Below are 13,812 nucleotides of genomic sequence, written 5' to 3'. Positions count from 1 at the left end.
ATCATCATCGATGCACACAGAAAAATTATTTTGCAAAAAACCAAATTCAATTCAATGTCCATGTGTATGATTTTGTTTTTTAACATTCTAGCGCCACTTTTGTTTGTTATTATTTTGAATGATGAATTGAATTGAAATCATATGATAATATAATGGGATCAATTGTGTTTGTACCATCACACAGACACTAATCGATCCATTGTTTTTTTGTTGGTCGTCCATTGAATCAATTCTTGTGTATATACCAGAGTTTGATCGAAAATCATTATTATTATTTAATGCACAAGAAAGATATGACATATATTTAGGCATCACATAATGATATCTAGTTGAAGATCATGTTTTTTTTCAATTTATTTTTTCTTGTTCAGAGAGAAAATGATTCGACTTGCAAACAAAGAGAGAAAAAACACCAAAATGAGATAATGATGATGATGATCATCATCATCATTTTATTTTCAATGTTATTGTTCCATTTAAAGTATTATCATTTTTTCTTTTCAAAAATTTTTCATCATTTTGAAAAAATTGATCAATTTTATCCATCGTTTTCAATCGATTATGATGACGATGATGATCGACGAGCTATTTTCGGCGTGTTTTGCTTTGTTTTGTTTTGATAGCTTGTAATTTCGAGGCCATTTTAGTAGTCAAGTTAAATTACCTCCCCTCATCATTACCACCACCACCCATTCAATTGTTTTCAATTCAATTCTAGCTTGTTTTTATACAGTGAATTCATCCTTGATCATGATTGAAATAATGAAAATGATAATAGAATGCCAAAAAAAATTTCCAAGAATCATTTTTATCGCACATGCAAAGCAACAATATTTGGGCGCAATAATTTGAATGTTTAAGCAGTGATTTTTTTTCTGAAAGAAAAAATGAATCGTGAATGTTTTTTTTTCATCCAATCGATCAATCATCATTGTCCACTGTGAATTTTTATATATTGGAACACCTTTTTAAATGTTGTTTTTTTTTGTTGTTGGTGAATGATTTTCAATTTTTTTTATTCATTATTAATAATGATGATGAAAAAAAGTAAATCGAAAGTAGATTATCCAATCATCGAATGAATGACACACACATACAACTCAATCGTATTCACCCCAAAAAAATAATGATTGATTCAAAATATCTGCAGCAACAACACTTCCTAATTAAATTTATTTAAAAAAAACTAAGAAAAATATGTCGGGAAAAATTTTTCCGAAAACAAGAAAAAAAAACAGGCATGTGAACCATTCAGTGACAAAACAGAGTATTTTGTTTTGTTCTGTGCTCTCGTTCTATATTTGCTGATTAAATTAAATTTGATTTGAATTTTTGTTTTGTTCTTTTCTACATTTTTTTCGAGAGAAAAAAGCATTTTTTGACAGCAGCAGCAGTTGGTTACATTATATAGCCAAAAATGATGATGATGATTATCATTACATAATATACAATTATATATTGTCCATCATCAATATATCTACACACACACACACACACGGCATGATGTTGTCAATCAAACTTATGAGCAGAGCATCTTATGATCAAGAAAAAAAATCTGACTGACTTGAATTTGACTGTGGTGTTGGAATGGACTGACAACACAGAAAGACAAACGAAACGAAAACCAAAAAAAAAAAATGTATTCGTTCATTGATTTGATTGAAATTGAATTGAATTGAATATATCCATCCACCTTCACTGGAGATCACATTTAAATCATATATATGTTGATGATGGACAATTCAAATATATTTATTTTCATCATTCAATTCATCTTTGACCGGCGGCTGTTGTGATCATAAAAAAGACTTTTGTACGCGCATGATTGGTCAACACAACAAAAACAACTTTCCAATATCCCTTGGCACACATTTTTGTTGTTTATCTTTTGTTTTTCTTTGTTCAAATTTTTATCCTTTTGTCCTACAGTGAAATAATGATGATGATGATGATTGGAATAAAATGGATATCATATCTATGAAATTAAAAAAAAAAAAAAATATTCACAGATTTTCGCTTTCATTTCATCTTTTTACTAAAATAATAACCATCATCATCATGAGATAATGTTTTGTTGATTAGCCACAATATTTTGTTGTTATTAATTATTATTATTTCATAAACACGATCGAAAGACAAAGATAGCAGATTACCAACAGATTTATGCAATAATTTTTCTTTGTTTTCGTGGTTTAATTATTATTTCATTTTTTTCGCAATTAGAACAAAAAAGTGTTGAGAATAGAAAAATTCTACCATTGTTTTTTACGGTGTGTGTGTGTGTGATGAATTTAATAATTTTAAAAAGAAAAATTGTGCCAATTATTAATTATAATTAATCTATTTGAAAACAGAAAGAAAAATTGAAATTAATAATCGCTGCAACAATCGATTATTTTATGATTCGTCCTACCAATTTACGCATATGCACACTGATCAGGTGATATATATCGACATCGTTATAAACAAAACAGAAAAAAAACATTCGAATTCATCGGTTGATATTTTGATGATTTGTATTCCTGTTTGGGCCTTGGGGTGCTTATTTTTTTTCACAAAGGTATTTACTTTTTGTTGTGTTTTTTTTTCATCACATTATTTTTATTATTATTATGATCGGTGTTAGTTTTACGATCCCTTTACTCTGAGAGTAAAAAGCAGCAGGTTGAGCTAATCAGGACATCATCATCATCTTCATCGAATCACATCAAATAATAAGACTAGACAAAAAACTTGGCAAATACTGACAATAACACTTCTCCAATAAATATCGCAAGCAAGCATTTTTTCCCCAATTCGGTAAATGTCTCCTTTTGTTCTATTGAAATTGTTTTTTCTTTAGTTTTTATTTGTGCCATTATCATGATTCATTCATCTTACATCATATTTTTTTCATTCAAAGATATTCGCTTATTTGTTTGCGCTTGCTGTGTGTATGTTTGATTTTCGCTAATTTGTATATTTTGTGATTTGTGAAGACGACGACGACGGACAAGACAACATTACCAACATTGATAACAACAATGCATCGTCGATCTGCTGTTCGTAATAATAATAATGGCAAAGAATTGAGGACATTGGTACATCGTAAAGACAACAGCAATAATAAATTATCGGCCGTTGTCGTTATCGGGGAAGCTTCCGAATCTGATGATAATGATGACCAACTTGATCAGGTTCAAATTATTGATGATGTTTTACCAATGGCTGAAGATATCACTGCTGGTGAGGTAAAACAAACATCATTCACTAGTTCCGAATCCATTGGTCATGAACGACCCAACATGACCGAGACGAATGCAACAAAGAATACAAACCAATATGCAAATGACAAACAAAAAAACGATTATAAAGGTGTGACATCGATCTCATCACCAATACCTCAATCATCAGGGACAAAAAATCGACCCACTTTAAAAAGGTAAATTTAAACATTACTGATGGAAACAATTATTTATTTGAGCAATTTTTTGTCCATTTTCAGATTCCATGACTACGGCATCTTGTCATCATCGTCAAAGTAGTAATTCGTAAGTTGAATGATTTATGTTCGATGATAATCCAAATCAAATTTGATTGCTGTTTAATTTGATTTCATCAATCTTTTTTTTATGATTATCATTTATCATACATTCGCCCATGTACTTATTTCAATGCCATTCTCGAAAGCAGCCTTTTACATTCATTGTTAAGTAAGTATTAGTTTATTTTGATTTTTTGACCATTTGATTTGATTTCACACATTTACAGAGGAAAGTAATGAACATGTTAAACAAAACTTAATCAAAGTGTCCTGTTCACCATATTTGATGGCCCAAAAGAAATATAGCCAAATCATTCGAAATTTGTTGTCCACACAAAAATTATTACAAACAAGTTGCCAACTATTACAAACGATCAATGATGACATCAATCAATTGGATAAGTCATTCATCACATTGTCTTCGACGATTGTGGCCAACAACAACAAATTGTTATCCTGACACATACACACCATAGTTCAAATGTTTGTGTTCCAAATGAAACCATGTAAAATGTCTAATTTCAAGCATTGCAACCATTCGATGGTCAAAATGGCGTGAATAGTCGTTGAATTCGAACAAGAATTATCATTAAATTCTATTGTCCCTACATCATTGTTTTCTTTTTTATCGACTCAATTTCTGGGCTTTCCAAATGTTATTTTATCTGAATTACATGAAAAAAAATTCAATTTTATGATCAGAATCACCCAAAGCAATTCATATTGACCATGACCATTTTTAGTTTCATATCTGAATGATCTGGTAAAAATAAAATGGCACCATCTGTCGATAGTAGTGGTTTTCAAATGAAGCACCTGCAAATTTATTTATGATCATGAATCTTAGTAGGATTTGTCTTTTATTTCATTTGTGTAATCTGTAACAAGTTTTGGAAAGATTGGGGGAATCGTGTTTATGAGTATTAACCATTAACCAAAGCATTATCGGTTCTTGGCTTATTATCGTTAACCAAATCAGCCATCGTATTCATAATTGGATTTCGTTCTTCAACGCGAGCCAAAATTTTTTCCGTCATTTTTTCAGCCATATCGATATGGCCACGAATTTCGTTGCCCATCTATATCAGTTGATGTAAGTATAGACATTATTTAATTGAATAATTTCAACTTTAATTCATTTACCTCTTCACGAAGTGTCGATGTTTTATCCGTTTCTTTCAAATTGATGAATATATTATACGCACAACCATATACAGCGGTTCTTAGACAATGAACACTGACTGATATATCACTACTGGTAGGCAGATGAAACAATTCCACCAATTCTTCAATGATTGGCCATAATTTTGTTATGATTCTTGCAGTTGTCATCGGTATTTCGATGGCATGACGAAGACCGGCTTCCATTGCCAATTTTCGCCTATGAATGAAATCAAATTTATCATTCATCAATATACATGATATGTGATACTCACTTGTTGATGTTCTCTTGACAATCTTGTGGTAAAGCACGAGCTTCAAAATATTTATTGAATGAATTTGTATCCTCATCGACCAATGATAGAAATTTGGCTACAGCATTATGTAATGGGGGTATTATGCGACGCATTTGAGTATCAGTATGTTCAAACATTTTTTTGCCATACGATAATTTAGCCACCATTGATGATAACCCACAACCCAGTGATGCTACAGCAGCTGCAACTGATCCACCACCTGGTGCACTAGTACGATCAGCAACCATCCATGAAAAATTGGCAAATGTTTGATTCACCAATTTATTTGGATCATCTTCTTTTATAAGATATTCAATGATACGCTTTTTTGGATCGAATGTTCCAATCGAATTCAAACCCAATCGATTAATGGCCAAATGAATTTTTTGATCTTCTTCCAACACGAATAATGATTCTTTTTCAATATAAAATTCTGCTGCATCCATTAGAGCTTTCAATGGTATAAGACCAACTATTTCACTACCGGTTACAGGTAGTTTTAATTTCAAACTCTCTTTACGAACTTCTTCATAAACCTGATGTATGGATGTGATTTCATAATCCAATATGTTCACTGTAACTTGGGATATATTTTGTTCTTTCAAATACCAACCCATCGCCTGTACACCTTCTAATCGTCCTTTTTGACCATCCATACGATTTGAACGAATCATCAATGCTATACGATGTGCTTGTTCTTTCGTCGATACTAGATTTACATTGTAAGCAATCAAGAATTTTCTTGCACCAACAATCGAAGCTCCCCATTTTGGTCTAAATACTGGTTGCCCGAAATCCGGCATCCATAATGGATCTTTCAATTTTTCCATAAGACCTTCATATTCTCCACTTCGAATTTGTGGTACTTCTCGTCTAATGTTTGTTTTGAATGGCAAGTGATTAATATGAAGTGAAGAAAAAAAAATGAAAACAACGACATTAATTTACCGATAATCCTGTTTGGAAGCGAAACCATAAAGATATACGGGAATATTCAATTCCGATGCTAATCGTTTGGCACATCGCTCAGCACAATCGACACAATCATCCATGGTTACACCGCTGACCGGTATGAATGGACAAACATCCATTGCTCCTAATCGTTTATGTTCACCATGATGTTTACTCATATCGATTAATTCCTGTGCAACATGTGCAGCAGCTAATGCACCATCAATTACTGTATCTGGATCACCAACAAACGTGTACACGGTACGATTAGTCGATTGGCCAGCATCTACATCCAACAGTGTGACACCGGGAACCGAACGAATTGCATTGGCAATTGCATCGATAATCTAAAATCGATAGAGAAAAATTAGATTAAATTTTTGTCGATCAATAAATTCTCGATTTCATCATACCTGACGATTTCGACCTTCGGAAAAATTCGGTACACATTCAATGATTTTTTTCATGGTGATGCAGATGATGAATGAATGATCAAGATATGAAAAGAAAATACTTTTGATTTGAAAATTTTATTAATGTTTGATGAAATTTATATTTCTGGAATTTAAAGATGTCATCCGATTTTAAATTTTTTTTTCTCTCTCTCTTTCTCGTTAACTGTTAACAACAGAAACAAGTTTTTTATAACCAAGAAAAAAACAAAAAAACGATCATAGATGGACCTTGAGATTGTTGATGATAAAAAAATTTTTTTCTCTTTCAAACTTGATGCTCTTTTGGATAACTTATCGAACGAAGGAATGAAATTAAAACAAACTTGTCACCGTATTGATGATTGATAAAATTGATAAACGAAACGAAATTAGTAAAAAAATGATGTTGTTTCATTTTCATTTTCAAATTATTATTATTCATCATCATTCCCCATCAAACAAACAAACCAAAAAAAAACATGTTCACATTTTTTTTGGTTGTGAAAATAAAAATATTTGTAATGTCTGTGTGTGTGTGTGTGTGTGTGATTGGTGCAATAAGGATAATAATAATCCAAATTAAAAAAAAAAATAAAATAAAACCCTATGTGAATAGTTAAGTAATCAAACAAACAAGGTTATCTGTGTGTGTGTTTTAGGGGGTTTTTCCATATTCTCTTATGCTTTTCTGACTGTTCACTGTGTGTTTGTGTGTATGTATGGGAAAAACAATCAATTGATTAGAATGAATTAATTATGGTATGTGTGCATGTGGGTATTTGCCTTGAAAGAGTAATAGTAGACTTTTACTAAATAATTCAAAAAATAATAAGCAACAATTGATGATATGAATTATAAATTATGAATATCGCTATGGATTATCATCATAATATGTCAGATAATATAGTATATTTCTTGGTACTTGTTTTGTTTTTATTTTCTTAAATGAATTAATGAATATATATGATGGATGGTTGAATGATTTTTTTGAATGTTTGTTTCGTTTTCTTTTCTTTTTTTTTTTGGTTGATAATGGATGAATTTTGAGTGATTAATATATTTCAATAATAATAATAAATGATGATGATGATGATTTGCAATATATCGGTTATGCAATGGTGTTAATAATGAATTGATGGAAATGGCGTGATATAGTTGGATAAAGCCATACAGAAATTGTTTTGTTAAAGATCATTCTTCAGTAATTGATCGACACCTAAAGGCCACGGATTTGAAGAATGCATTGTTGCCATCGATGGTGTATAGGCGGCTGCCGAACTATTCGGTACCAATGTTACAGGTGCCGATACGGTTGGCAATGAAATCGATGCTATCGATGATACAATTGAAACTGGTGGTAATGGACCAATTGCAACGGCTGCTTGTGCCGGTGCTTGTAAGGTTATCGGTGCAGACATACCAATCGGTGCGGTCGATTGTACTGAACCAGGCGTTGGTTGTGGTTGTAATGATGCGACTGATGTTGATCCATGTGGTGCACCACATGCTGCTGCTACGGCCGCCTGTCCAGATGCACGTATCTGATTCATTTGTTCCATCAAATATTCATTGGTGGACAATAAATCTTGCACCTGTTTCTTTAGATCATCAATACGTCGTCGTAATGCCGCATTTTCTTCCTCCAGATATGATCTTGATGAATCGATCGTTGGTGGTTGTTGTGAACGTGGTGGCTGTGAGTTTGGATAACCACCTGCACCACCACTAGCACCATAAGGTGTGTCATGCATTGAATTACCACCTCCATAAGTATTGCGAACATTTCCAGATGGTGGTGGTGGTGGAGGGGGTGGTGGCTCCTGATAAGCTCCCGAATATGGACCATTATTTTCATGATGATACATCGATGATTGAGGATCATAACGTTTACGTTTATTTTGAGGCGTTGTATCGGCATAAGCATCATATGATCCATAATTTGAAGGCATCATTGTACCACTATTGGATCCAGCTCGACTATAATGTGTTGGATAATCGGCCATATGTGAATTAGGATAATTACCACCACCGCCACGGCCATTGAATTGATTTCCAATACGTGCCACAGGATTTGATGGTGATGATGAATGATGAAGTGGTTGTTGTTGATGATGATGATGACCATATTGATGAAAAGAATCATTCATCGGTAATGGATGACGATATTTACATCGTGGACCACGACGACATGTATTGTTAAGAAAATCTTTGCAAACTGGAGCAATATTACGTTCATCTGGTGGATATTGAGCCTGTATATGTGGTGGTAATTTTCCGGTATTACGATATATTTCTTCTTCTTGTTTAGTACAATGTAAAAATCGACAATTATCTCTACGACATTCACGATTCTGAAAATCATGACAGAATACGTATGGATCTTTATTTTTCATCATTTCGCTATCATTAACATCTGGATGTTTATAACGGCATGATTTACCACGACGGCAAACATTACGTAGATAATCTCTACATACATCATCTTGTTGGTTATTATTGTTGTTGTTGTTGGATGAATTATCATTGTTGTTTGAACCACTTGATGATGTTGGATTATTATTGGATGTCGTTGCAGTAGTAGTTGTAGCTGATGTTAAAGCATTAGCAGAATCACCACCAGCAGTTGTAGCTGAATTATTATTTGCAAAATCAATATTTGTGTCATTTTTTGTATTATTATTAGATGACGATGATTCATAGCCATTATTATTGTTGCTAGCCGTATTTATTCCGTTCATGTTTGTTTGATAATCTATTAGTGTGGAAAAATGAATACAAATTAGATGAGAAAATTTCAACTTTTGTCAAATTTTAAAACTTGCCAATTTCATTTTTATTTGTCATTGTCATTGATGCTGATGATGGAAATGTTGATGGTGTGTTCACATTGCTCATAGTAGACATTTAATATAATGAAATAATCGCAACAATTTTTTTTCCAACAATTTTCTTTTCAAGTACGAATAATTGATTGAATCAAAATCACTTAGGTTATGATGATGATGACACAGTTGACTTTAAAGTCATTTCATTCATTCATAATTTGTAAAATTTATCACAATAAATATCCAGAAGAGAGAAAAACAATGTTGATTATGATGATATCATTTGATGAGCTAGTGGGTCCATCCATTGATCGATCAAGTTGGTTGAACGAAAATTTTAACTCAAAATCTATGAACTAATAAATAAAAACAATGTTATAATTTTGTTCTAAATTCCCGAACTATTGTTGTTTCGGAAAATGAAATTCTCAAAATTTGATATAACAATCAATTCATTATCGAAGAACACTATAAAGTGTTATACGCGGAAAATTTGCGAGTCCATCGATACAATTTGTAACAAAAAAAAAACAAAATATATTCATCACAAAAACACACACTCTTTTCCCATTCATAGATGACGAAATAGATGCCTAGTTTATAAATGAAAAGTTGTTCTCCATATTCTTTCATTTATTTTAAATGAATGAATGAATGGAAAATTTTTTTTTTCAATTTTATACGTCGAAAGTTATATAACCAATAAACCGGCCTTGTATTTTTCATACATTTCTTCTTGCTCTTTTCCCCTCTCTATTGGCCTCCTCCTCATCATCATTATTACCATCAAGTTCAACAACATTGCCCCATTGCCAAAAAAACTACGTTTTCTTTTGTCAATAAAGAAAAAAAAATCTAAAGTATAAAATCATTATCATCTTCGACGATCGTCGTCGAGGCCTTCAAGAATACGAAAGGATTTCTCTCTCGAATCATTTTATTCATAAAATTTCAACTTGGCCGCGAAATTTATTCCGTATTACTATTTCTGCCATTTTCACTAATCAAAAAAGGTCTTGATTATAATCATCATCATCATCATCAGTATGCATCGTGTTAGATGATGATTTTTTGATTCTCTACTCACTACGACATCCATTCTCGAAACAAAGTTGTTTACTTTTTTCATCATTTCTTTATAGTCTGCTCTATAGAAAATTCACAGTTCAATTGAATGATATTTTGATTTGAAAAAAATGAAATTGACAATCACTACTTTGACCGATTTGATTATTCATCTTGATGTGTCCGGTGATATGGAATTGGAGAATTTCAAAGCATTATGTTCATTAGAAACAAATATTGATTCAATGAATATGTCAATCTTTTTCAATGGAAAACTTTTACAAGAATCTAATAAAACATTGTCATTTTATGGTGTTCAAGATGGTGATATGTTATTGGTGAAAGATGGACGTGGTGGTCAAACAATGATGAATAATGCCGGTTTTCTTGGACAACAACAACAACAACAACAATTACCTCAATTAGATTTTTCATCCATTCAAGTGCCCAATCATCTTGTTCAAAATGAGCGGCGTGAAGCTGAAAATATTTTCGCTACACTTCGTTCGAATCCAGAACAAGTGGCAACTTTACGAGTAAATAATCCACGTTTAGCTGAAGCATTCGATAAAGGAATTGAAGAATTTGCTAAAACGCTTCGTATACAACAGGAAGCACGAGCCAAAGAAGATCAGCGTCGTATCCGAATGTTGTTAGCCGATCCATTTGATTCGGAAGCCCAGCGAATGATTGCTGAAGAGATACGACGACAACAAATTGATTCCAACATGGAAACAGCTATGGAATATTTGCCCGAAAGTTTTGCTGAAGTTGCCATGTTATACATTAATTGTAAGGTGAATGGATTTCCAATCAAAGCTTTTGTCGATTCCGGTGCACAATCAACAATCATGAGTAAAGCATGTGCCGAACGTTGTAATATTCTCCGATTGATTGATAATCGTTGGTCCGGTATTGCACGTGGTGTTGGTACACAACGAATTTTGGGCAAAATTCATCTTGTGCAATTGGAAATAAACGGCGTATTTGTACCATGTTCATTCACTATTCTTGAACATCAACCAATGGATATGTTACTTGGTTTAGATATGCTTCGTCGTTATCAATGTTCCATTGATCTCAAATCAAATGTTTTACGTATCGGTACCACAGGAACGGAAACACCGTTTCTTTCTGAAAGTGAAATACCGAAATTTGCACGTTTAAATATGAATGAAGATTTAGCCCAGGATGATGTACAAAAAGCTATACAAGAATCATTGAAAGAATCATCACCAATGACGAATAGTAGTGGTGGATCAGCTCAAACTCCATCCACTTCTGGCCATCAATCAAGTATGTTTTTGAAAGATGAAAATTTTTTGATAAATCCACATGATTTTATTTTATTTTTTTTCCACAAAGGGTCAGGTAGCAATAGTAGTACTGGATCACGTCATTCAGAAGCAGATATCCAGGAATTAGTATCAATGGGATTCAAACGTGAACAGGTGATTATCGAATTGGATACATTCAATGGAGATAAAAATCAAGCAATTGCAGCATTGTTTGCCAAATCGATAATTGTTCCGGATAATCTCAAATGATGATGACGATGACAAAATATTCAAATTTTACTAAAAACTATGACACACAAGTAGCCAATATATTTCATTATATTATTATATTTAATAATTTTTTAATGTAACATATTATGAATTATGGATTAAGGGTTCAAAATTAATTTTATTGAATTTCATCCGATTTATTTTTCTTCTGCTATTTTGATACAAGAAGCCTATTTTCTAATGGAATAAAATGATTCACAAGTTTATTATTATCATTACCTTTTCATCATTATTACCACTGATTCTCTCAATTTAATTTGATCCAACACCGAGAACAAATAGAAAGATAATAATGAATATTTAGATGGCAAAAAATTGGATATTTATGTTTCGCATATCAACAAACAAACATCATTCTTTCATATATCAATATTCTAAATATAGAGATTTTTATTTCATTAATTTAATTACATCAAATCATTTTCTCTGTGTGTGTGTGTAAATATTCATATGACTTATGCTAATATGAAAAAGAAATATCCGTAATATATCTCTTGTCCCGTGTAAATAATAATAATTACATACATGAATAGTGAATTAACGTCAACAACGTTTATATGATAAACATCGGAAATGAATCTTTCTTTACTTTTTCACAAAAGACGCAGGTGTCGGTGTGGAATTCTACTGTTGATAAATGCCTATAAATATCGGACATTATTTTCTGGCCTGTTTGGATTTTTATTTTTCGGCTAAACCAAAACGTTTTGTTCATTTTTTATCATCAACATAATAATGATAATGGCTACGAATAATTATCAATCAATGATGATGACAATTTATTTTGGTTTGATTTGTTCATCGTTTCTATTCACATTGATGGCGGATGCATCGCCATTTTATGGTAGTTTGAGTGATAATGATGGTGGAATCATATTCACTGGTGTTGGTGGTGAAGAATTGCCACGAATCATTAACAACAATAATAATCCAGATGTTTTACGCAAAATTTCATTTAGTAAGTGTTGAAATCAATTTGAAATTTTTACTGTAAATAATTCCCAACGTTTAATTAATTATTCCAAAGGCTCAGATGATTATCTAAATCCATCAATGTTACATTCAGGGTGGCTTATACCATCATGGCTAATTGAACAATCATTACCATTAACATCATTTAGTCAGATTAAAAGAGACTTGAGTAAAAAACATAAAAGTCGAGATATATTACGTGGATTAGCAGTTAAACGAAATCAAATGATTGATCCATCATCATCGTCATCGTCAATTTATCCATCATCAACACAGACAAAAGGAAATAAATATTAAATTAAATTCAAACCAAAAAAATCATCATCAATCATCATTGAAAATTCATCATCATCATGAATTTGTTGACGACCAAAAAAATTCCATTATTGAATAAAACAAACGAAAAATCAAATTAATAGTTGAATGATTCTTGTAGAGAATTACGTAAATTTTTTGTAGTAGAAGTTAGAAGAAAAATTCTTTTTCTCGATAAATTTTCAAATAAAATCATTTGCAAAACAATTTTTTTCTTCCTTCTAGGTTCCTTTTTTCATTGAAAATGATTTATCGGATCATCATTATCGGTTATGGCCAAATTATCGATTCGTGTGTATTGTTTTTGCTCACGACAACCAAAACAATTACAACCGATTAAATTACATTCGGTTACACCACACCATGGTGTTGGTTCAGTACAATCTGGGCACAATGTTTGTAATTCATCAGTACCAGAACAATTATAGATACGAACACGATGACAACAATATCCTTGACTTGGTTTTATAATCATGGCCAGAGTTATTAGGCAAAGAAAATTCGTCGTTGAGATTTTTCGTTTAGACATTGTTTTTGTTGTCTCTAGTTCGATTATTTATCCATTGCTATGCCATTCGAATGATAGGACTTATATGGCTCATAAATAAGATAATTGATAAGATAACAAAATGTTTTGTTATTCAAATAATTGGCGAGAATTTTTGAAATCAAAAAATCAAAACAAGAAAATGTGCTCTACAT

At 31.9% G+C, this 13,812-nt stretch overlaps 6 protein-coding genes across 9 annotated transcripts; 3 read left to right on the top strand and 3 right to left on the bottom strand.

Moving 5' to 3' along the window:
* The first annotated feature begins 1,945 nt into the window (after positions 1-1,945).
* LOC124494589 (uncharacterized) lies at positions 1,946-4,130 on the top strand. 3 transcript variants are annotated; one of them, XM_075736090.1, is made up of 6 exons: positions 1,946-2,560; positions 2,627-2,799; positions 2,903-3,419; positions 3,484-3,530; positions 3,673-3,692; positions 3,751-4,130. In XM_075736090.1, the coding sequence occupies exons 3-6, from the start codon at positions 3,024-3,026 to the stop codon at positions 3,981-3,983; spliced, it is 696 nt and encodes a 231-aa protein (XP_075592205.1). In that variant the 5' UTR covers positions 1,946-2,560; positions 2,627-2,799; positions 2,903-3,023; the 3' UTR covers positions 3,984-4,130. The 3 variants fall into 3 exon arrangements, with proteins under 3 accessions (XP_075592205.1, XP_075592203.1, XP_075592206.1); XM_075736091.1 differs by having other exon boundaries at positions 2,367-2,560; positions 2,979-3,419; XM_075736088.1 differs by lacking the exon at positions 2,627-2,799 and having other exon boundaries at positions 2,364-2,560; positions 2,979-3,420; positions 3,485-3,530.
* A 190-nt stretch (positions 4,131-4,320) lies between these two features.
* LOC124494582 (formimidoyltransferase-cyclodeaminase) lies at positions 4,321-6,606 on the bottom strand. The gene is made up of 5 exons (XM_047057782.2): positions 6,345-6,606; positions 5,929-6,278; positions 4,960-5,853; positions 4,667-4,904; positions 4,321-4,602 (listed from the first exon to the last, which is right to left on the bottom strand). The coding sequence occupies exons 1-5, from the start codon at positions 6,396-6,398 to the stop codon at positions 4,447-4,449; spliced, it is 1,692 nt and encodes a 563-aa protein (XP_046913738.2). The 5' UTR covers positions 6,399-6,606; the 3' UTR covers positions 4,321-4,446.
* Positions 6,607-7,276: 670 nt separating this feature from the next.
* LOC124500114 (uncharacterized) lies at positions 7,277-9,763 on the bottom strand. The gene is made up of 2 exons (XM_047064156.2): positions 9,188-9,763; positions 7,277-9,117 (listed from the first exon to the last, which is right to left on the bottom strand). Exons 1-2 carry the CDS (start codon positions 9,267-9,269, stop codon positions 7,550-7,552), a joined length of 1,650 nt encoding a protein of 549 aa, XP_046920112.2. The 5' UTR covers positions 9,270-9,763; the 3' UTR covers positions 7,277-7,549.
* A 221-nt stretch (positions 9,764-9,984) lies between these two features.
* On the top strand, positions 9,985-12,035 carry rngo (DNA damage inducible 1 homolog rngo). 2 transcript variants are annotated; one of them, XM_075736087.1, is made up of 2 exons: positions 9,985-11,551; positions 11,627-12,035. In XM_075736087.1, the coding sequence occupies exons 1-2, from the start codon at positions 10,387-10,389 to the stop codon at positions 11,800-11,802; spliced, it is 1,341 nt and encodes a 446-aa protein (XP_075592202.1). In that variant the 5' UTR covers positions 9,985-10,386; the 3' UTR covers positions 11,803-12,035. The 2 variants fall into 2 exon arrangements, with proteins under 2 accessions (XP_075592202.1, XP_046920113.2); XM_047064157.2 differs by having other exon boundaries at positions 9,999-11,551; positions 11,621-12,035.
* A 173-nt stretch (positions 12,036-12,208) lies between these two features.
* Positions 12,209-13,318, top strand: LOC124500119 (uncharacterized). Its single transcript, XM_075728624.1, has 2 exons — positions 12,209-12,781; positions 12,851-13,318. Exons 1-2 carry the CDS (start codon positions 12,559-12,561, stop codon positions 13,090-13,092), a joined length of 465 nt encoding a protein of 154 aa, XP_075584739.1. The 5' UTR covers positions 12,209-12,558; the 3' UTR covers positions 13,093-13,318.
* LOC142597332 (uncharacterized) lies at positions 13,317-13,768 on the bottom strand. Its single transcript, XM_075728625.1, has one exon. The coding sequence runs from the start codon at positions 13,637-13,639 to the stop codon at positions 13,346-13,348; it is 294 nt and encodes a 97-aa protein (XP_075584740.1). The 5' UTR covers positions 13,640-13,768; the 3' UTR covers positions 13,317-13,345.
* Positions 13,769-13,812: the final 44 nt, after the last annotated feature.

The sequence above is a fragment of the Dermatophagoides farinae genome, chromosome 2 (genome assembly GCF_024713945.1).
Source record: "Dermatophagoides farinae isolate YC_2012a chromosome 2, ASM2471394v1, whole genome shotgun sequence".
Lineage (NCBI taxonomy): Eukaryota > Metazoa > Arthropoda > Arachnida > Sarcoptiformes > Pyroglyphidae > Dermatophagoides > Dermatophagoides farinae.
Note: the sequence above shows the minus strand (reverse complement) of the source record. Positions and strands in the feature narration are given on the sequence as shown.

What these genes read in the sequence shown, in the direction of transcription:
- LOC124494589 (XM_075736088.1), top strand. Translation starts at nt 2,426, where the DNA reads ATGCACACTGATCAGGTGATATATATCGACATCGTTATAAACAAAACA. An exon ending in GCTTATTTTTTTTCACAAAG is followed by an intron (nt 2,561 to 2,978) that starts GTATTTACTTTT and finishes TGATTTGTGAAG; the next exon opens with ACGACGACGACGGACAAGAC. An exon ending in AAATCGACCCACTTTAAAAA is followed by an intron (nt 3,421 to 3,484) that starts GGTAAATTTAAA and finishes GTCCATTTTCAG; the next exon opens with ATTCCATGACTACGGCATCT.
- LOC124494582 (XM_047057782.2), bottom strand. Translation starts at nt 6,398, where the DNA reads ATGAAAAAAATCATTGAATGTGTACCGAATTTTTCCGAAGGTCGAAAT. An exon ending in CCGAAGGTCGAAATCGTCAG is followed by an intron (nt 6,279 to 6,344) that starts GTATGATGAAAT and finishes TATCGATTTTAG; the next exon opens with ATTATCGATGCAATTGCCAA. An exon ending in CATCGACACTTCGTGAAGAG is followed by an intron (nt 4,603 to 4,666) that starts GTAAATGAATTA and finishes CAACTGATATAG; the next exon opens with ATGGGCAACGAAATTCGTGG.
- LOC124500114 (XM_047064156.2), bottom strand. Translation starts at nt 9,269, where the DNA reads ATGTCTACTATGAGCAATGTGAACACACCATCAACATTTCCATCATCA. An exon ending in GACAAATAAAAATGAAATTG is followed by an intron (nt 9,118 to 9,187) that starts GCAAGTTTTAAA and finishes CCACACTAATAG; the next exon opens with ATTATCAAACAAACATGAAC.
- rngo (XM_047064157.2), top strand. Translation starts at nt 10,387, where the DNA reads ATGAAATTGACAATCACTACTTTGACCGATTTGATTATTCATCTTGAT. An exon ending in CACTTCTGGCCATCAATCAA is followed by an intron (nt 11,552 to 11,620) that starts GTATGTTTTTGA and finishes TTTTCCACAAAG; the next exon opens with GGTCAGGTAGCAATAGTAGT.
- LOC124500119 (XM_075728624.1), top strand. Translation starts at nt 12,559, where the DNA reads ATGATAATGGCTACGAATAATTATCAATCAATGATGATGACAATTTAT. An exon ending in TTTACGCAAAATTTCATTTA is followed by an intron (nt 12,782 to 12,850) that starts GTAAGTGTTGAA and finishes ATTATTCCAAAG; the next exon opens with GCTCAGATGATTATCTAAAT.
- LOC142597332 (XM_075728625.1), bottom strand. Translation starts at nt 13,639, where the DNA reads ATGTCTAAACGAAAAATCTCAACGACGAATTTTCTTTGCCTAATAACT.